The sequence below is a fragment of the Rhinoraja longicauda genome, chromosome 9 (genome assembly GCF_053455715.1).
Source record: "Rhinoraja longicauda isolate Sanriku21f chromosome 9, sRhiLon1.1, whole genome shotgun sequence".
Taxonomy (NCBI): Eukaryota; Metazoa; Chordata; class Chondrichthyes; order Rajiformes; family Arhynchobatidae; genus Rhinoraja; species Rhinoraja longicauda.
In genome coordinates, this window is record NC_135961.1 from 1040989 (window position 1) to 1055385 (window position 14397).

The 14397-nt window shown below is 47.5% G+C and overlaps 2 protein-coding genes across 3 annotated transcripts in view; both read left to right on the forward strand.

Moving 5' to 3' along the window:
* The window catches only part of LOC144596430 (uncharacterized), a 336471-nt gene that overhangs the window by 43043 nt on the left and 279031 nt on the right, over nt 1-14397 (forward strand). The gene's annotated exons all lie outside the window — the stretch shown is intronic.
* Nucleotides 1-14397, forward strand: part of LOC144596431 (acetyl-coenzyme A synthetase 2-like, mitochondrial) — a 76115-nt gene that overhangs the window by 38925 nt on the left and 22793 nt on the right. For both annotated transcript variants that reach the window (XR_013547610.1, XM_078404665.1), the window contains exons 8-9: nt 4097-4189; nt 11270-11382. Coding sequence is in view for 1 of the 2 variants with exons in the window: in XM_078404665.1 (XP_078260791.1) it covers nt 4097-4189; nt 11270-11382 (206 nt within the window). In the remaining variant the exon portion in view is untranslated. The remainder of the gene's footprint in view (nt 1-4096; nt 4190-11269; nt 11383-14397) is intronic.

A 14397-nucleotide genomic window follows, 5' to 3' on the forward strand; every position in this document is an offset into this window, starting at 1 on the left:
AGGTAAAGGAGCCGCTTGGAAGTAGTGATCATAATATGATTAGTTTTAATCTGCAATTTGAGAGGGAGAAGGTTAAATCGGAAGTGTCAGGGTTGCAGTTAAACAAAGGGGACTATGAGAGAGGAGCTGGCCAAGGTCGACTGGAAAGGGATCCTAGCAGGAATGACGGTGGAACAGCAGTGGCAGGAACTTCTGGGCATAATCCGGAAGATGCAGGATCATTTCATTCCAAAGAGGAAGAATGATTCTAAGGGGAGCAGGAGGCAACCGTGGCTGACAAGGGAAGTTAGGGATGGAATAAAACTAAAGGTAAAGATGTATAACACAGCAAAGAGTAGCGGGAAGCCAGAGGATTGGGAAACTTTCATAGGACAACAGAAGGTAACAAAACGGGCAATACGGGCTGAAAAGATGAAGTACGAGGGGAAGCTGGCCAAGAATATAAAAGACAGTAAAAGCTTCTTTAGATATGTTAAGAGAAAAAGAGTAGCAAAGTCAAATGTGGGTCCCTTGAAGGCAGACACGGGTGAAATTATTATGGGTAACAAGGAAATGGCAGAAGAGTTCAACAGGTACCTTGGATCTGTCTTCACTAAGGAAGACACAAACAATCTCCCAGATGTACTGGAGGACAGAGGATCTAAAGGGGTAGAGGAACTGAAAGAAATTTGCATTAGGCGAAAAATAGTATTGGGTAGACCGATGGGACTGAAGGTTGATAAATCCCTAGGGCCTGATGGTCTGCATCCCAGGGTACTCGGGGAGGTGGCTCTAGAAATAGTGGACGCTTTGGTGATAATTTTCCAATGTTCAATAGATTCAGGATCAGTTCCTGTGGATTGGAGGATAGCTAATGTTATCCCACTTTTCAAGAAAGGAGCGAGAGAGAAAAAGGGGAATTACAGACCAGTTAGCCTGACATCGGTGGTGGGGAAGATGCTGGAGTCAATTATTACAGAGGTAATAACGGTGTATTTGGATAGCAGTAAAAGGATAAGACCAAGTCAGCATGGATTTATGAAAGGGAAATCAAGCTTGACTAATCTTCTGGATTTTTTTGAGGATGTGACAAGTAAAATGGATGAAGGGGAGCCAGTGGATGTAGTGTATCTAGACTTTCAGAAAGCCTTTGATAAGGTCCCACACGGGAGATTGGTGAGTAAAATTAGAGCACATGGTATTGGGGGTAGGGTGTTGACATGGATAGAGAATTGGTTGGCAGACAGGAAGCAAAGAGTAGGAGTAAACGGGTCCTTTTCCGAATGGCAGGCAGTGGCGAGTGGAGTGCCGCAAGGCTCGGTGTTGGGGCCGCAACTGTTTACCATATATAGTAATGATTTGGATGAAGGAATTAGAAGTAACACTAGCAAGTTTGCAGATGACACAAAGCTGGGTGGCAGTGTAAATTGTGAGGAGGATGTTAGGAGGTTACAGGGTGACCTGGACAGGTTGAGTGAGTGGGCAGATGCGTGGCAGATGCAGTATAATATAGATAAATGTGAAGTTATCCACTTTGGCGGCAAAAACAAGGAGGTAGATTATTATCCCAATGGTGTCAGGTTAGGTAAGGGGGAAGTGCAGCGAAACCTGGGTGTCCTTGTACACCAGTCACTGAAAGTTGGCGTGCAGGTACAGCAGGCAGTGAAGAAAGCCCATGGCATGTTGGCCTTCATAACGAGAGGATTTCAGTATAGGAGTAAAGAGGTTCTTCTGCAGTTGTATAGGGCCCTGGTAAGACCACATCTGGAGTATTGTGTACAGTTTTGGTCTAATTTGAGGAAAGACATCCTTGTAATTGAGGCAGTGCAGCGTAGGTTCACGAGATTGATTCCTGGGATGGCAGGACTGCCGTATGAGGAAAGATTAAAAAGACTAGGCTTGTATTCACTGGAATTTAGAAGGATGAGAGGGGATCTTATCATATCATATCATATATATACAGCCGGAAACAGGCCTTTTCGGCCCTCCAAGTCCGTGCCGCCCAGCGATCCCCGCACATTAACACTATCCTACACCCACTAGGGACAATTTTTACATTTACCCAGCCAATTAACCTACATACCTGTACGTCTTATAGAGACATATAAAATTATAAAAGGACTGGACAAGCTAGATGCAGGAAAAATGTTCCCAATGTTGGGGGAGTCCAGAACCAGGGGCCACAGTCTTAGAATAAATGGGAGGCCATTTAAAACTGAGGTGAGAAGGAACTTTTTCACCCAGAGAGTTGTGAATTTGTAGAGGGCAGTGGAGGCCAAATCACTGGATGAATTTAAGAGAGAGTTAGATAGAGCTCTAGGGGCTAGCAGAATCAAGGGATATGGGGAGACGTTGGGCACGGGTTACTGATTGTGGATGATCAGCCATGATCACAATGAATGGCGGTACTGGCTCGAAGGGCCAAATGGCCTCCTCCTGCACCTATTTTCTATGTTTGTAAGGGTGACTGAGAATTGGGTTTTGCGTGATGGTGATGTGCAGGTGTAACTGAGGCTCTTCATTTGGTTGAGGGAAGGGTTGGTGAACCTGGATTAATCAAGGCCTGGAGTTGGGATTGAGGAGGAGGGAGAGGGAGAGGATTAGTAGATATAAGGACCTCCAATGGAGAGCTTGGTGGGTCAGGATTGGAGGGATCCTGGATTGTGAAGAGGATTGCCTGGGCCTTGAGAACATTAGGGTAATGGGAGCGGCCTAAAAGGTATTGGGAGAATTGGATGGGTTTGCAAGGATTTGCCATTTTAGGATTTTGGAGGGTTGGGAGTGATGGCATTGAAAAGGTTGGAACCTGAGGGATATAGAGTGAATGAAAGTTTTGGAAGCAATGGGGGAGGAGGCTGTGAAGAGCTTGAAAGAGCATTGGGAGGTTGTGGTCTCTGGGAGGGCATTGGGAGGGGTTTTGTTGGGGCTAATTAGTTGGTTAGATTGAATGAATGAATTAATGAATGAATGAATGAATTAATTAATAAGTTTATTGGCCAAGTATGTACACATACAAGGAATGTGCCATGGTGCTCCGCTCGCAAGTAACAACATGAATATATAGTAAACAATGATGAATAAAGCATAAAACATTAAAACATTAAGAATACAACATTACGGTTTAAACATGTGGGTGAAAATAAACCAGAGCAAAAAGAGACTACAGACTTTTGGTTATTGAATAGAGCTACTACTCGCGGAAAAAAAGCTGTTTTTATGTCTGGCTGTGGCTGCTTTGACAGTCCGGAGTCACCTTCCAGAGGGAAGGGCTTCAAAGAGTTTGTGGCCAGGGTGAGAGGGGTCAGAGATGATCTTGCCCGCTCGCTTCCTGGCCCTTGCAGTGTACAGTTCGTCAATGTGGGGAAGGTTGCAGCCAACAACCTTCTCAGCTGATCGAACGATTCAAGGGACTTCAGAGAGGGTGGGGGATGGGTGACTTGGAATATTGGTGAGTTGGGGCTTGGATGGGTGTCAACAACGTCAGGGGCATGTGAGGATGTGCCATGTCAACAGGGTGTGCCCAGAGGATAAAAGATAAAAGTTGACACCAACCTTTGCTCAACTGCAGCAATCGGGTTGGTGGGAGGAACGGGTTCTCAGCAATCGGGTTGGTGGGAGGAACGGGTTCTCAGCAATCGGGTTGCTGAGACTCAAGCAACTCAGCTGTTAACATGTGCTGTGTATATGGTTGCCAACTGCCCGTATTAGCCGGGACATCCCATATTTTGGTCTAAATTGGTTTGTCCCATAGGGGACTGCACTTGTCCCATATTAGGCCTGGGGGACGCTGTAGGCCCAGACGCTGTAGGCCTGGTCACTGTAGGCCCGGACATACCGTAGGCCCGGACGTTGTAGGCCCGGACGTTGTAGGCCCGGACGCTATAGGCCCGGACAGTGTAGGCCCAGACAGTGTAGATCCGGGCGCCGCCTAGCGGAGGTTGTGTAGCAACTCGCCTCCCGGCCCCGGCGGCTGCCATTGGTGGAGCGGGAGCACGTGGCCGCTGGCTGGGTGAAATCACGTGGGGTGCGAGGCAGTGACGTCATCTTGTCCCATATTTGGGAGTGAGATAGTTGGCAACACTACCTGTATAATTGCCTAATGATATTTCTCTTGCAGTCGGGGAACCTATTAACTACGAGGCCTGGAAGTGGTATCACGATGTTGTGGGGGAAGGCCGATGTACCATCGTAGATACCTGGTGGCAGACAGGTGAGAACTTCACTCAGCAACCCAAGAAGGTTGGTCACTTAGAAGATCCAGTGCTGACATTGGATGCAAACATTCCTTCGATGTTCCGTTTGCCAGCATCCAACACAACTGTCACCCACTATCTGTGGATGCTCCACATTCTACACATCCCTTCCTCCACCCCTCCTCCCTAAAGCCTTAAACCAAGCTTTAGGTCCTGTGCTAATGTTCCTTTTTGACTTGGTCAGATGAGCTGCCTTCATCCTGTTACATTGCAGAGTCTCTATTGATAATTCATTGTCAGCCAATGAGTTTAGTTTAGTTTAGAGATACAGCATGGAACCAGGCCCACTGGGTCCGCGCCGACCAGCGATCCACACACACTAACACTACCCTACACCCACTAGGAACAATTTTACATTTATACCAACCCAATTAACCTACAAACTTGCACGTCTTTGGAGTGTGGGAGGAAACCGAAGATCTCGGTGAAAACCCACGCAGGTCACGGGGAGAACGTACAAACTCCATACAGACAGCACCCGTGGTCGGGATGGAACCCAGGTCCCCAGCGCTGTGAGGTAGTAGCTCTACCGCTGCGCCACCATGACGGCCCTGAATAAGAGAGATGTCATTCTACTCCAGGCTTATCGGGAACAGGGGATTCTGCAGCAAATCATGTCAATTTTCTGAGGAAACAGGACAGGGTGGAGTTGACAAATAGTATGAAAATCTCAGGAACATCTCCCAACCCACATGGGGTAATTGCACCAAAGCCTCAGCAATATTGTGCGGCACGGTGGCGCAGCAGTGGAGTTACTGCCTTACAGCGAATGCAGCGCCGGAGTCCCGGGTTCCATCCCCACTACGGGTGCTGTCTGTACGGAGTTTGTACGTTCTCCCCGTGACCTGTGTGGGTTTTCCCTGAGATCTTTGGTTTCCTCCCACACTCCAAAGACGTGCAGGTTTGTAGGTTAATTGCTTGGTGAATGTAAAAATTGTACCTAGTGGGTGTAGGATAGCATTAGTGTGCGGGGATCGCTGGTCGGCGCAGACCCGGTGGGCCGAAGGGCCTGTTTCCGCGCTGTATCTCTAAACTAAACTAAACTATAAAGTATAAATATGGTCAACAAGGTTGAGTATTTTTAGAATCACACCATCATGTTGACTTTGTCTTGAAATGATGTTTAATTGTTTGCAGTGATTTTGTCACATTGATGAAGCAATACTCAGTATGTTGTCAGGGGATTTTAGTGATGAGTTATTTATGATAGTTGCCAAAGACAAGGCAACAAAGAGGTCAATTTAAAATACACTCATTTAATTAGTTTAGTTTAATTTATTATCGTCAAGTGAAAAGCTTATCTTGTGTGCCATCCAGTCAAATTGTAGTATACGGGAACACAATCAGACACAGGTAAAGGAGTGTAACAGGTGAAGGAAGGAACTGCAGATACTGCTTTAAACCAAGGATAGACACAGAATCCTGCAGTAACCCAGCAGGACAGGTGTGGAGATGAGGAACGCAGAGCCAGATCTATCTTATTTGTTTGCATGGGCCACTGGACTTTGCATGGGCTTTGCATTGGATTGTGTGCTTTAACCTAGCACACAAGGTTGCAAAGCCCATGCAAAGTCCAGTGGCCCAAGCAAACAAATAAGATAGATCTGGCTCTGCGTTCCTGGAGAGTGAAACTGTTGGAAGTCAATAGTCAGTCCTCTTTAGTTTAGTTTGGTTTAGAGATACAGCGCGGACACAGGCCCTTCAGCCCACCAAGTCTGCACCGACCAGCGATCCCCGCACACTAACACAATCCTACACACACCGGGGACAATTTACACACACACCAAGCCAATTAACCTACAAACCTGCACGTCTTTGGAGTGTGGGAGGAAACCGAAGATCTCGGAGAAAACCCACACAGGTCACGGGGAGAACGTACAAACTCCGTACAGACAGCACCCGTAGTGGGGATGGAACCCGGGTCTCCAGCGCTGCAAGTGCCGCAAGGCAGCAACTCTACCGTGCTCTTCTGGAACAGCCTGCAAAGTGTTGAAGGAAATTAACTCAGACAAACGCAATATGTTGCATTTTGTTCAGTTAAAGCAGGGCAGGACGTACACAGTGAAAGGCAGGGCCCTAGAGAGTGTTGTAGAACAGTGAGATCTCATGATGTAGGTACAAAGTTCCCTGAACTATTATTCAGGGTGGTGAAGTAGATGCATTGGCACACTCACCTTCATCAATCAGGGCATTGAGTAAAGGAGTTGGGAGGTCAAGTTACAACTGTATACGTCTCTATCCTTGCATATTGTGTACATAGAAACATAGAAAATAGGTGCAGGAGGAGGCCATTTGGCCCTTCGAGCCAGCACCGCCATTCATTGTGATCATGGCTGATCATCCACAATCAGTAACCCGTGCCTGCCTTCTCCCCATATCCCTTGATTCCACTAGCCCCTAGAGCTCTATCTAACTCTCTTTTAAATTCATCCAGTGAATTGGCCTCCACTGCCCTCTGTGGCAGAGAATTCCACGAATTCACAACTCTCTGGGTGAAAAAGTTTTTTCTCACCTCAGTTTTAAATGGCCTCCCCTTTATTCTTAGACTGTGGCCCCTGGTTCTGGACTCCCCCAACATTGGGAACATTTTTCCTGCATCTAGCTTGTCCAGTCCTTTTATAATTTTACACGTCTCTATAAGATCCCCTCTCATCCTTCTAAACTCCAGTGAATACAAGCCCAGTCTTTGGCAGTTCTGGTCACCCAGCTGTGGGGCGCGGGGGCAGCTGTCGGGCTGGGGGGCAGCTGTCGGGCTGGGGGGCAGCTGTCGGGTGGGTGCCCAGCTGTCGGGCGGGTGGGGGGGGGCAGCTGTCGGGCGGGGGGGGCAGCTGTGGGGCGGGGGGGGCAGCTGTCGGGTGGGTGCCCAGCTGTCGGGCGGGGGGGCAGCTGTCGGGCTGGGGGGCAGCTGTGGGGCGGGGGGGCAGCTGTCGGGCGGGTGGGCAGCTGTCGGGCGTGGGGGCAGCTGTCGGGCGGGGGGGCAGCTGTCGGGCGGGGGGGCAGCTGTCGGGCGGGGGGGCAGCTGTCGGGCGGGGGGGCAGCTGTGGGGCGGGGGGGGGCAGCTGTCGGGTGGGTGCCCAGCTGTTGGGCGGGGGCGCAGCTGTCGGGCGGGGGGGGCAGCTGTCGGGCGGGGGCAGCTGTCGGGCGGGGGGGGGCAGCTGTGGGGCGGGGGGGGGGGGGAACAGCTATGGGGCGGGGGGGGGGGGCAGCTGTGGGGTGGGGGCAGCTGTGGGGCGGGTGTCTTTAAGCTGGACAGAGTGCAGAAAGGATGTCTGATGATGTTTGGCACCGGAGAGCCTGGGTTACAAGGAGAGGCTGGATAGAATACGACATTTCTGTGGAACCTAGGAAGTTGAAGGGTAATCTGTAGAGTCATGTGAGGTGGACGGTCGCTATCTTTGTTCCAGGATAGGGGAGTCAAAACCCAGCAGTCGTAGATTTAAGGTGAGAGCGAACAGCTTTCAAGGGGGACCCATTGAAACATTAGGTGGTCGGTAAATGGAATGAACTATTGTAAATGATGACCAAATACTTTAATACTAAAGTAAATGGAATGAAGCTGTAGAGGCGGGTACAACACGATGCCTACGTTTGGACACTTAGATGAATAGAAAAGGTTTGGAGGGATATGAGTTGAAGGCAGGGACTCGCTCACCTGGACATCTTGGTCGGCATGGATGAGTTGGGTCGAAGGGCCTGTTTTTGTGCTGTATAACTCTGGAGACCCGGGTTCCATCCCCACTACGGGTGCTGTCTGTACGAAATTTGTACATTTTCCCCGTGACCTGCGTGGGTTTTCTCCGAGATCTTTGGTTTCCTCCCACACTCCAAAGACGTGCAGGTTTGTAGGATAATTGGCTTTGGTGTATGTGTAAATTGTTCCGAGTGTGTGTGGGGTTGTGTTGGCGTGCGGGGATCGCTGGTCGGTGGGGACTTGGTGGGCTGAAGGGCCTGTTTCAGGTCTGTATGATAATAGACAATAGACAATAGGTGCAGGAGTAGGCCATTCAGCCCTTCGAGCCAGCACCGCCATTCAATGCGATCATGGCTGATCACTCTCAATCAGTACCCCGTTCCTGCCTTCTCCCCATACCCCCTCACTCCGCTATCCTTAAGAGCTCTATCCAGCTCTCTCTTGAAAGCATCCAACGAACTGGCCTCCACTGCCTTCTGAGGCAGAGAATTCCACACCTTCACCACTCTCTGACTGAAAAAGTTCTTCCTCATCTCCATTCTAAATGGCCTACCCCTTATTCTTAAACTGTGGCCCCTTGTTCTGGACTCCCCCAACATTGGGAACATGTTTCCTGCCTCTAATGTGTCCAATCCCCTAATTATCTTATATGTTTTAATAAGATTCCCCCTCATCCTTCTAAATTCCAGTGTATACAAGCCTAATTGCTCCAGCCTTTCAACATACGACAGTCCCGCCATTCCGGGAATTAACCTAGTGAAGCTACGCTGCACGCCCTCAATAGCAAGAATATCCTTCCTCAAATTTGGAGACCAAAACTGCACACAGTACTCCAGGTGCGGTCTCACCAGGGCCCGGTACAACTGTAGAAGGACCTCTTTGCTCCTATACTCAACTCCTCTTGTTACGAAGGCCAACATTCCATTGGCTTTCTTCACTGCCTGCTGTACCTGCGTGCTTCCTTTCAGTGACTGATGCACTAGGACACCCAGATCTCGTTAAACATCCCCTCTTCCTAACTTGACACCATTCAGATAATAATCTGCCTTTCTATTCTTACTTCCAAAGTGAATAACCTCACACTTATCTACATTAAACTGCATCTGCCATGTATCCCCCGCCCACTCACACAACCTGTCCAAGTCACCCTGCAGCCTTATTGCATCTTCCTCACAATTCACACTACCCCCCAGCTTAGTATCATCTGCAAATTTGCTAATGGTACTTTTAATCCCTTCATCTAAGTCATTAATGTATATCGTAAATAGCTGGGGTCCCAGCACCGAACCTTGCGGTACCCCACTGGTCACTGCCTGCCATTCCGAAAGGGACCCATTTATCCCCACTCTTTGCTTTCTGTCTGTCAACCAAATTTCTATCCATGTCAGTACCCTACCCCCAATACCATGTGCTCTAATTTTGCCCACTAATCTCCTATGTGGGACCTTGTCGAAGGCTTTCTGAAAGTCGAGGTACACCACATCCACCGACTCCCCTGTCAATTTTCCTAGTTACATCCTCAAAAAATTCCAGTAGATTTGTCAAGCATGATTTCCCCTTCGTAAATCCATGCTGACTCGGAATGATCCTGTTACTGCTATCCAAATGCTCAGCAATTTCGTCTTTTATAATTGACTCCAGCATCTTCCCCACCACTGATGTCAGACTAACTGGTCTATAATTACCCGTTTTCTCTCTCCCTCCTTTCTTAAAAAGTGGGATAACATTTGCTATCCTCCAATCCACAGGAACTGATCCTGAATCTATAGAACATTGAAAAATGATCTCCAATGCTTCCACTATTTCTAGAGCCACCTCCTTAAGGACCATCAGGCCCTGGGGATTTATCAGCCTTCAGTCCCATCAGTCTACCCAAAACCATTTCCTGCCTAATGTGGATTTCCTTCAGTTCCTCCATCACCCTAGGTTCTCCGGCCCCTAGAACATTTGGGAGATTGTGTATCTTCCTCAGTGAAGACAGATCCAAAGTAACAGTTTAATTCGTCTGCCATTTCTTTGTTCCCCATAATAAATTCCCCTGCTTCTGTCTTCAAGGGACCCACATTTGCCTTGACTATTTTTTTCCTCTTCACGTACCTAAAAAAACTTTTGCTATCCTCCTTTATATTATTGGCTAGTGTACCCTCGTACCTCATCTTTTCTCCCCGTAATGCCTTTTTAGTTAACTTTTGTTGCTCTTTAAAAGAGTCCCAATCCTCTGTCTTCCCACTCTTCTTTGCTATGTTATACTTCCTCTCCTTAATTTTTATGCTGTCCTTGACTTCCCTTGTCAGCCACAGGTGTCTCTTACTCCCCTTAGAGTCTTTCCGCCTCTTTGGGATAAATTGATCCTGCAACCTCTGCATTATTCCCAGGAATACCTGCCATTGTTGTTCTACCGTCTTCTCTGCTAGGGCCTCCTTCCAGTCAATTTTGGCCAGCTCCTGCCTCATGCCTCTGTAATCCCCTTTGCTATACTGTAATACTGACACTTCCGATTTTCCCTTCTGCCTTTCCATTTGCAGAGTAAAACTTATCATGTTGTGATCACTGCCTCCTAATGGCTCTTTTACCTCTAGTCCCCTTATCAGATCAGGATCATTACACACCAAAGCATCACGTTTGATCAAATCATCACGTTCCCCTCATCTTATTCCCTTGAATCCGTGCAACACATCCTATCCCATGCTCACCAATTTCCTCCTTTGATTCTTTTGACATTTATCTGCGTGGAGAAGTAAGTGCCAAAGAACTTCTGTCAGAAAGAACAAGTATTTGGTCTTCTACTGGTGCACAGAACGTTTGGGCAAATTTAATGTCTTCAAAATTTGGGAAAATTTAATTTTTTTAGTATCCCGAATCAGGAGCCACAGTCTAAGAATAAAGGGGAGGCCATTTAAAACTGAAGTGAGAAAAAACGTTTTCCCCCAGAGAGTTGTGAATTTGTGGAATTCTCTGCCACAGAAGGCAGTGGAGGCCAAATCACTGGATGGATTTAAGAGAGAGTTAGATAGAGCTCTAGGGGCTATTGGAATCAAGGGATATGGGGAGAAGGCAGGCACGGGTTACTGATTGTAGATGATCAGCCATGATCACAATGAATGGCGGTGCTGGCTCGAAGGGCCGAATGGCCTCCTCCTGCACCTATTTTCTATGTTTCTATGTTACTGGTGCACAGAAAGTTTGGGAAAATTTAATGTCTTTATTAACTGGTTGAAATGATTTGCACTGAATTAGATTTCATAGTGAATTCCAGCAATGGTGGAGGCAATTTCAAATTCTCATCATATTCTACAGTACTTTTTTGATTTGCAGTCAATTTTAACATATTTCCATTCACAAACAGAAACGGGTGGAATATGCATCTCACCACGGCCTTCAGAGAAGGGAGGAAAGATTGTGCCCACAATGGCCATGAGACCATTCTTTGGCATTGAGCTCGCCTTAATGGATGAGAAGGTAAGATGATTCTTTATGTTCAATAACATTTAGGGCGGTCACGATGGCGCAGCGGTAGAGTTGCTGCCTTACAGCGAATGCAGCGCCGGAGTCCTGGGTTCCATCCCCACTACGGGTGCTGTCTGTATGGAGTTTTGTACGTTCTCCCCGTGACCTGCGTGGGTTTTCTCCGAGATCTTCGGTTTCCTCCCACACTCCACAGACGTACAGGTTTGTAGGTTAATTGGCTTGGTAAATGTAAAAATTGTCCCCAGTGGGTGTAGGATAGTGTTAATGTGCGGGGATCGCTGGTCGGCGCAGACCCGGTGGGCCAAAAAGGGCCTGTTTCCGCGCTGTATCTCTAAACTAAACTAAAGTAAACCCCAGGCTTCCTCTAACATAAGTGAATATGTGAATCCTGTCCGGATCGTCAGTGGGCGAGGAGGTTGATCACGCTAAAACCTATCCTGTGACGTACAGAAATATCCATTGGTCATCAGTCAAGAACAACATTAGTAGTGGTAACTACAGGGACTATCCTGTGGTTTAGCAGGATAATTGGATTGGGGCCAGACTCGCTCCCAAAACAACAACTTACCATCGGAAAAACAAGGTAGACACAAAATGCTGGAGTAACTCAGCGGGTCAGGCAGCATCTCGGGGGAGAAGGAATGGGTGACATTTCGGGTCGAGAAATGTGAGGATAATGTGAGGATAATTTGTATACGACGGCTAATGGGGTGGAAGGTGAGGACAAGGGGGATTCTGTCCTTGTTATGAGTAGAGGGAGGGGGAGCAAGAGCGGAGCTGCGGGATGTAGAAATAGAAACTGGTGGAATATGCACACCACCAGGCTCAACGACAGTAGATGTTCTTTGGTCAGCAACCTGGCATCAGACAGCAAGAACAATCACACCCGGTCCTGCCACCGGCCTTGGTTAAATATGTGGTTTTGCAATTTTTGGTGACAATTTAAATGTGCAAAGTATAAAAAATAAAGTGGATAAGCTTGAGGCTCAGTTAGACATTGGCAAGTATGATGTTGTGGGAATCACTGAGACATGGCTACAAGAGAACCAGGGCTGGGAACTGAATATTCAGGGGTACACAACGTATAGAAAAGACAGACAGGTGGGCAGAGGGGGTGGGGTCGCTCTGTTGGTGAGGAATGATATTCACTCCCTTGCAAGGGGTGACATAGAATCAGGTGATGTAGAATCAGTATGGATAGAAATGAGGAATTGTAAGGGTAAAAAGACCCCAATGGGAGTCATCTACAGGCCCCCAAACAGTAGCCTCGACATGGGGTGCAAGTTTAATCAAGAGCTAAAATTGGCATGTCGCAAATGTAATGCTACGGTGGTTATGGGAGATTTCAACATGCAGGTAGACTGGGAAAGTCACGTTGGTAATAGACCCCAGGAAAGAGAGTTTGTGGAGTGTCTCCGAGATGGATTCTTAGAACAGCTTGTACTGGAGCCTACCAGGGAGAAGGCAATTCTGGATTTAGTGTTGTGCAATGAACCTGATCTGATAAGGGGACTCGAGGTAAAAGAGCCATTAGGAGGCAGTGATCACAATATGATAAGTTTTACTCTACAAATTGAGAGGGAGAAGGGAAAATCGGAAGTGTCAGTATTATAGTATAGCAAAGAGGATTACAGAGGCATGTCAGGAGCTGGCCAAAATTGACTGGAAGGAGGTCCTAGCAGGGAAGACGGTGGAACAGCAATGGCAGATATTCCTGGGAATAATGCAGAAGTTGCAGGATCAATTTATCCCAAAGAGGAGGAAAGATTCTAAGGGGAGTAAGAGGCACCCATGGCTGACAAGGGAAGTCAAGGACAGCATAAAAATAAAAGGGAAGTATAACATAGCAAAGAAGAGTGGGAAGCCAGAGGATTGGGACTCTTTTAAAGAGCAATAGAAGATAACTAAAAAGGCAATACGGGGAGAAAAGATGAGGTACGAGGGTAAACTAGCCAATAATATAAAGGAGGATAGTAAAAGCTTCTTTAGGTATGTAAAGAGGAAAAAAATAGTCAACGCAAATGTGGGTCCCTTGAAGACAGAAGCAGGGGAATTTATTATGGGGAACAAGGAAATGGCGGACGAGTTGAACCAGTACTTTGGATCTGTCTTCACTAAAGAGGATACAAACAATCTCCCAGATGTTCTAGTGGGCAGAGATCCTAGGGTGACGGAGGAACTGAAGGAAATTCACATTAGGCAGGAAATGGTGTTGGGTAGACTGATGGGACTGAAGGCTGATAAATCCTCAGGGCCTGATGGTCTGCATCCCAGGATACTTAAGGAGGTGGCTCTAGAAATTGTGGACGCATTGGTGATCATTTTCCAATGTTCTTATAGATTCAGGGTCAGTTCCTGTGGATTGGAGGGTAGCTAATGTTATCCCACTTTTCAAGCAAGGAGGGAGAGAGAAAATGGGAAATTATAGACCAGTTAGTCTGACATCAGTGGTGGGGAAGATGCTGGAGTCAATTATAAAAGACGAAATTGCAGAGCATTTGGATAGCAGTAACAGGATCGTTCTGAGTCAGCATGGATTTACGAAGGAGAAATCATGCTTGACTAATCTACTGGAGTTTTTTGAGGATGTAACTAGGAAAATTGACAGGGGAGAGCCGGTGGATGTGGTGTACCTCGACTTTCAGAAAGACTTCGACAAGGTCCCACATAGGAGATTGGTGGGCAAAATTAGAGCACATGGTATTGGAGGTAGGGTACTGACATGGATAGAAAATTGGTTGACAGACAGAAAGCAGCAAAGAGTGGGTATAAATGGGTCCGTTTCAGAATGGCAGGCAGTGACTAGTGAGGTACTGCAAGGCTCGGTGCTGGGACCGCAGCTATTTACAATATACATCAATGACTTGGATGAAGGGATTAAAAGTACCATTAGCAAATTTGCAGATGATACAAAGCTGGGTGGCAGTGTGAACTGTGAGGAAGATGCTATGAGGTTGCAGGGTGACTTGGACAGGTTGTGTGAATGGGCGGATGCATGGCAGATGC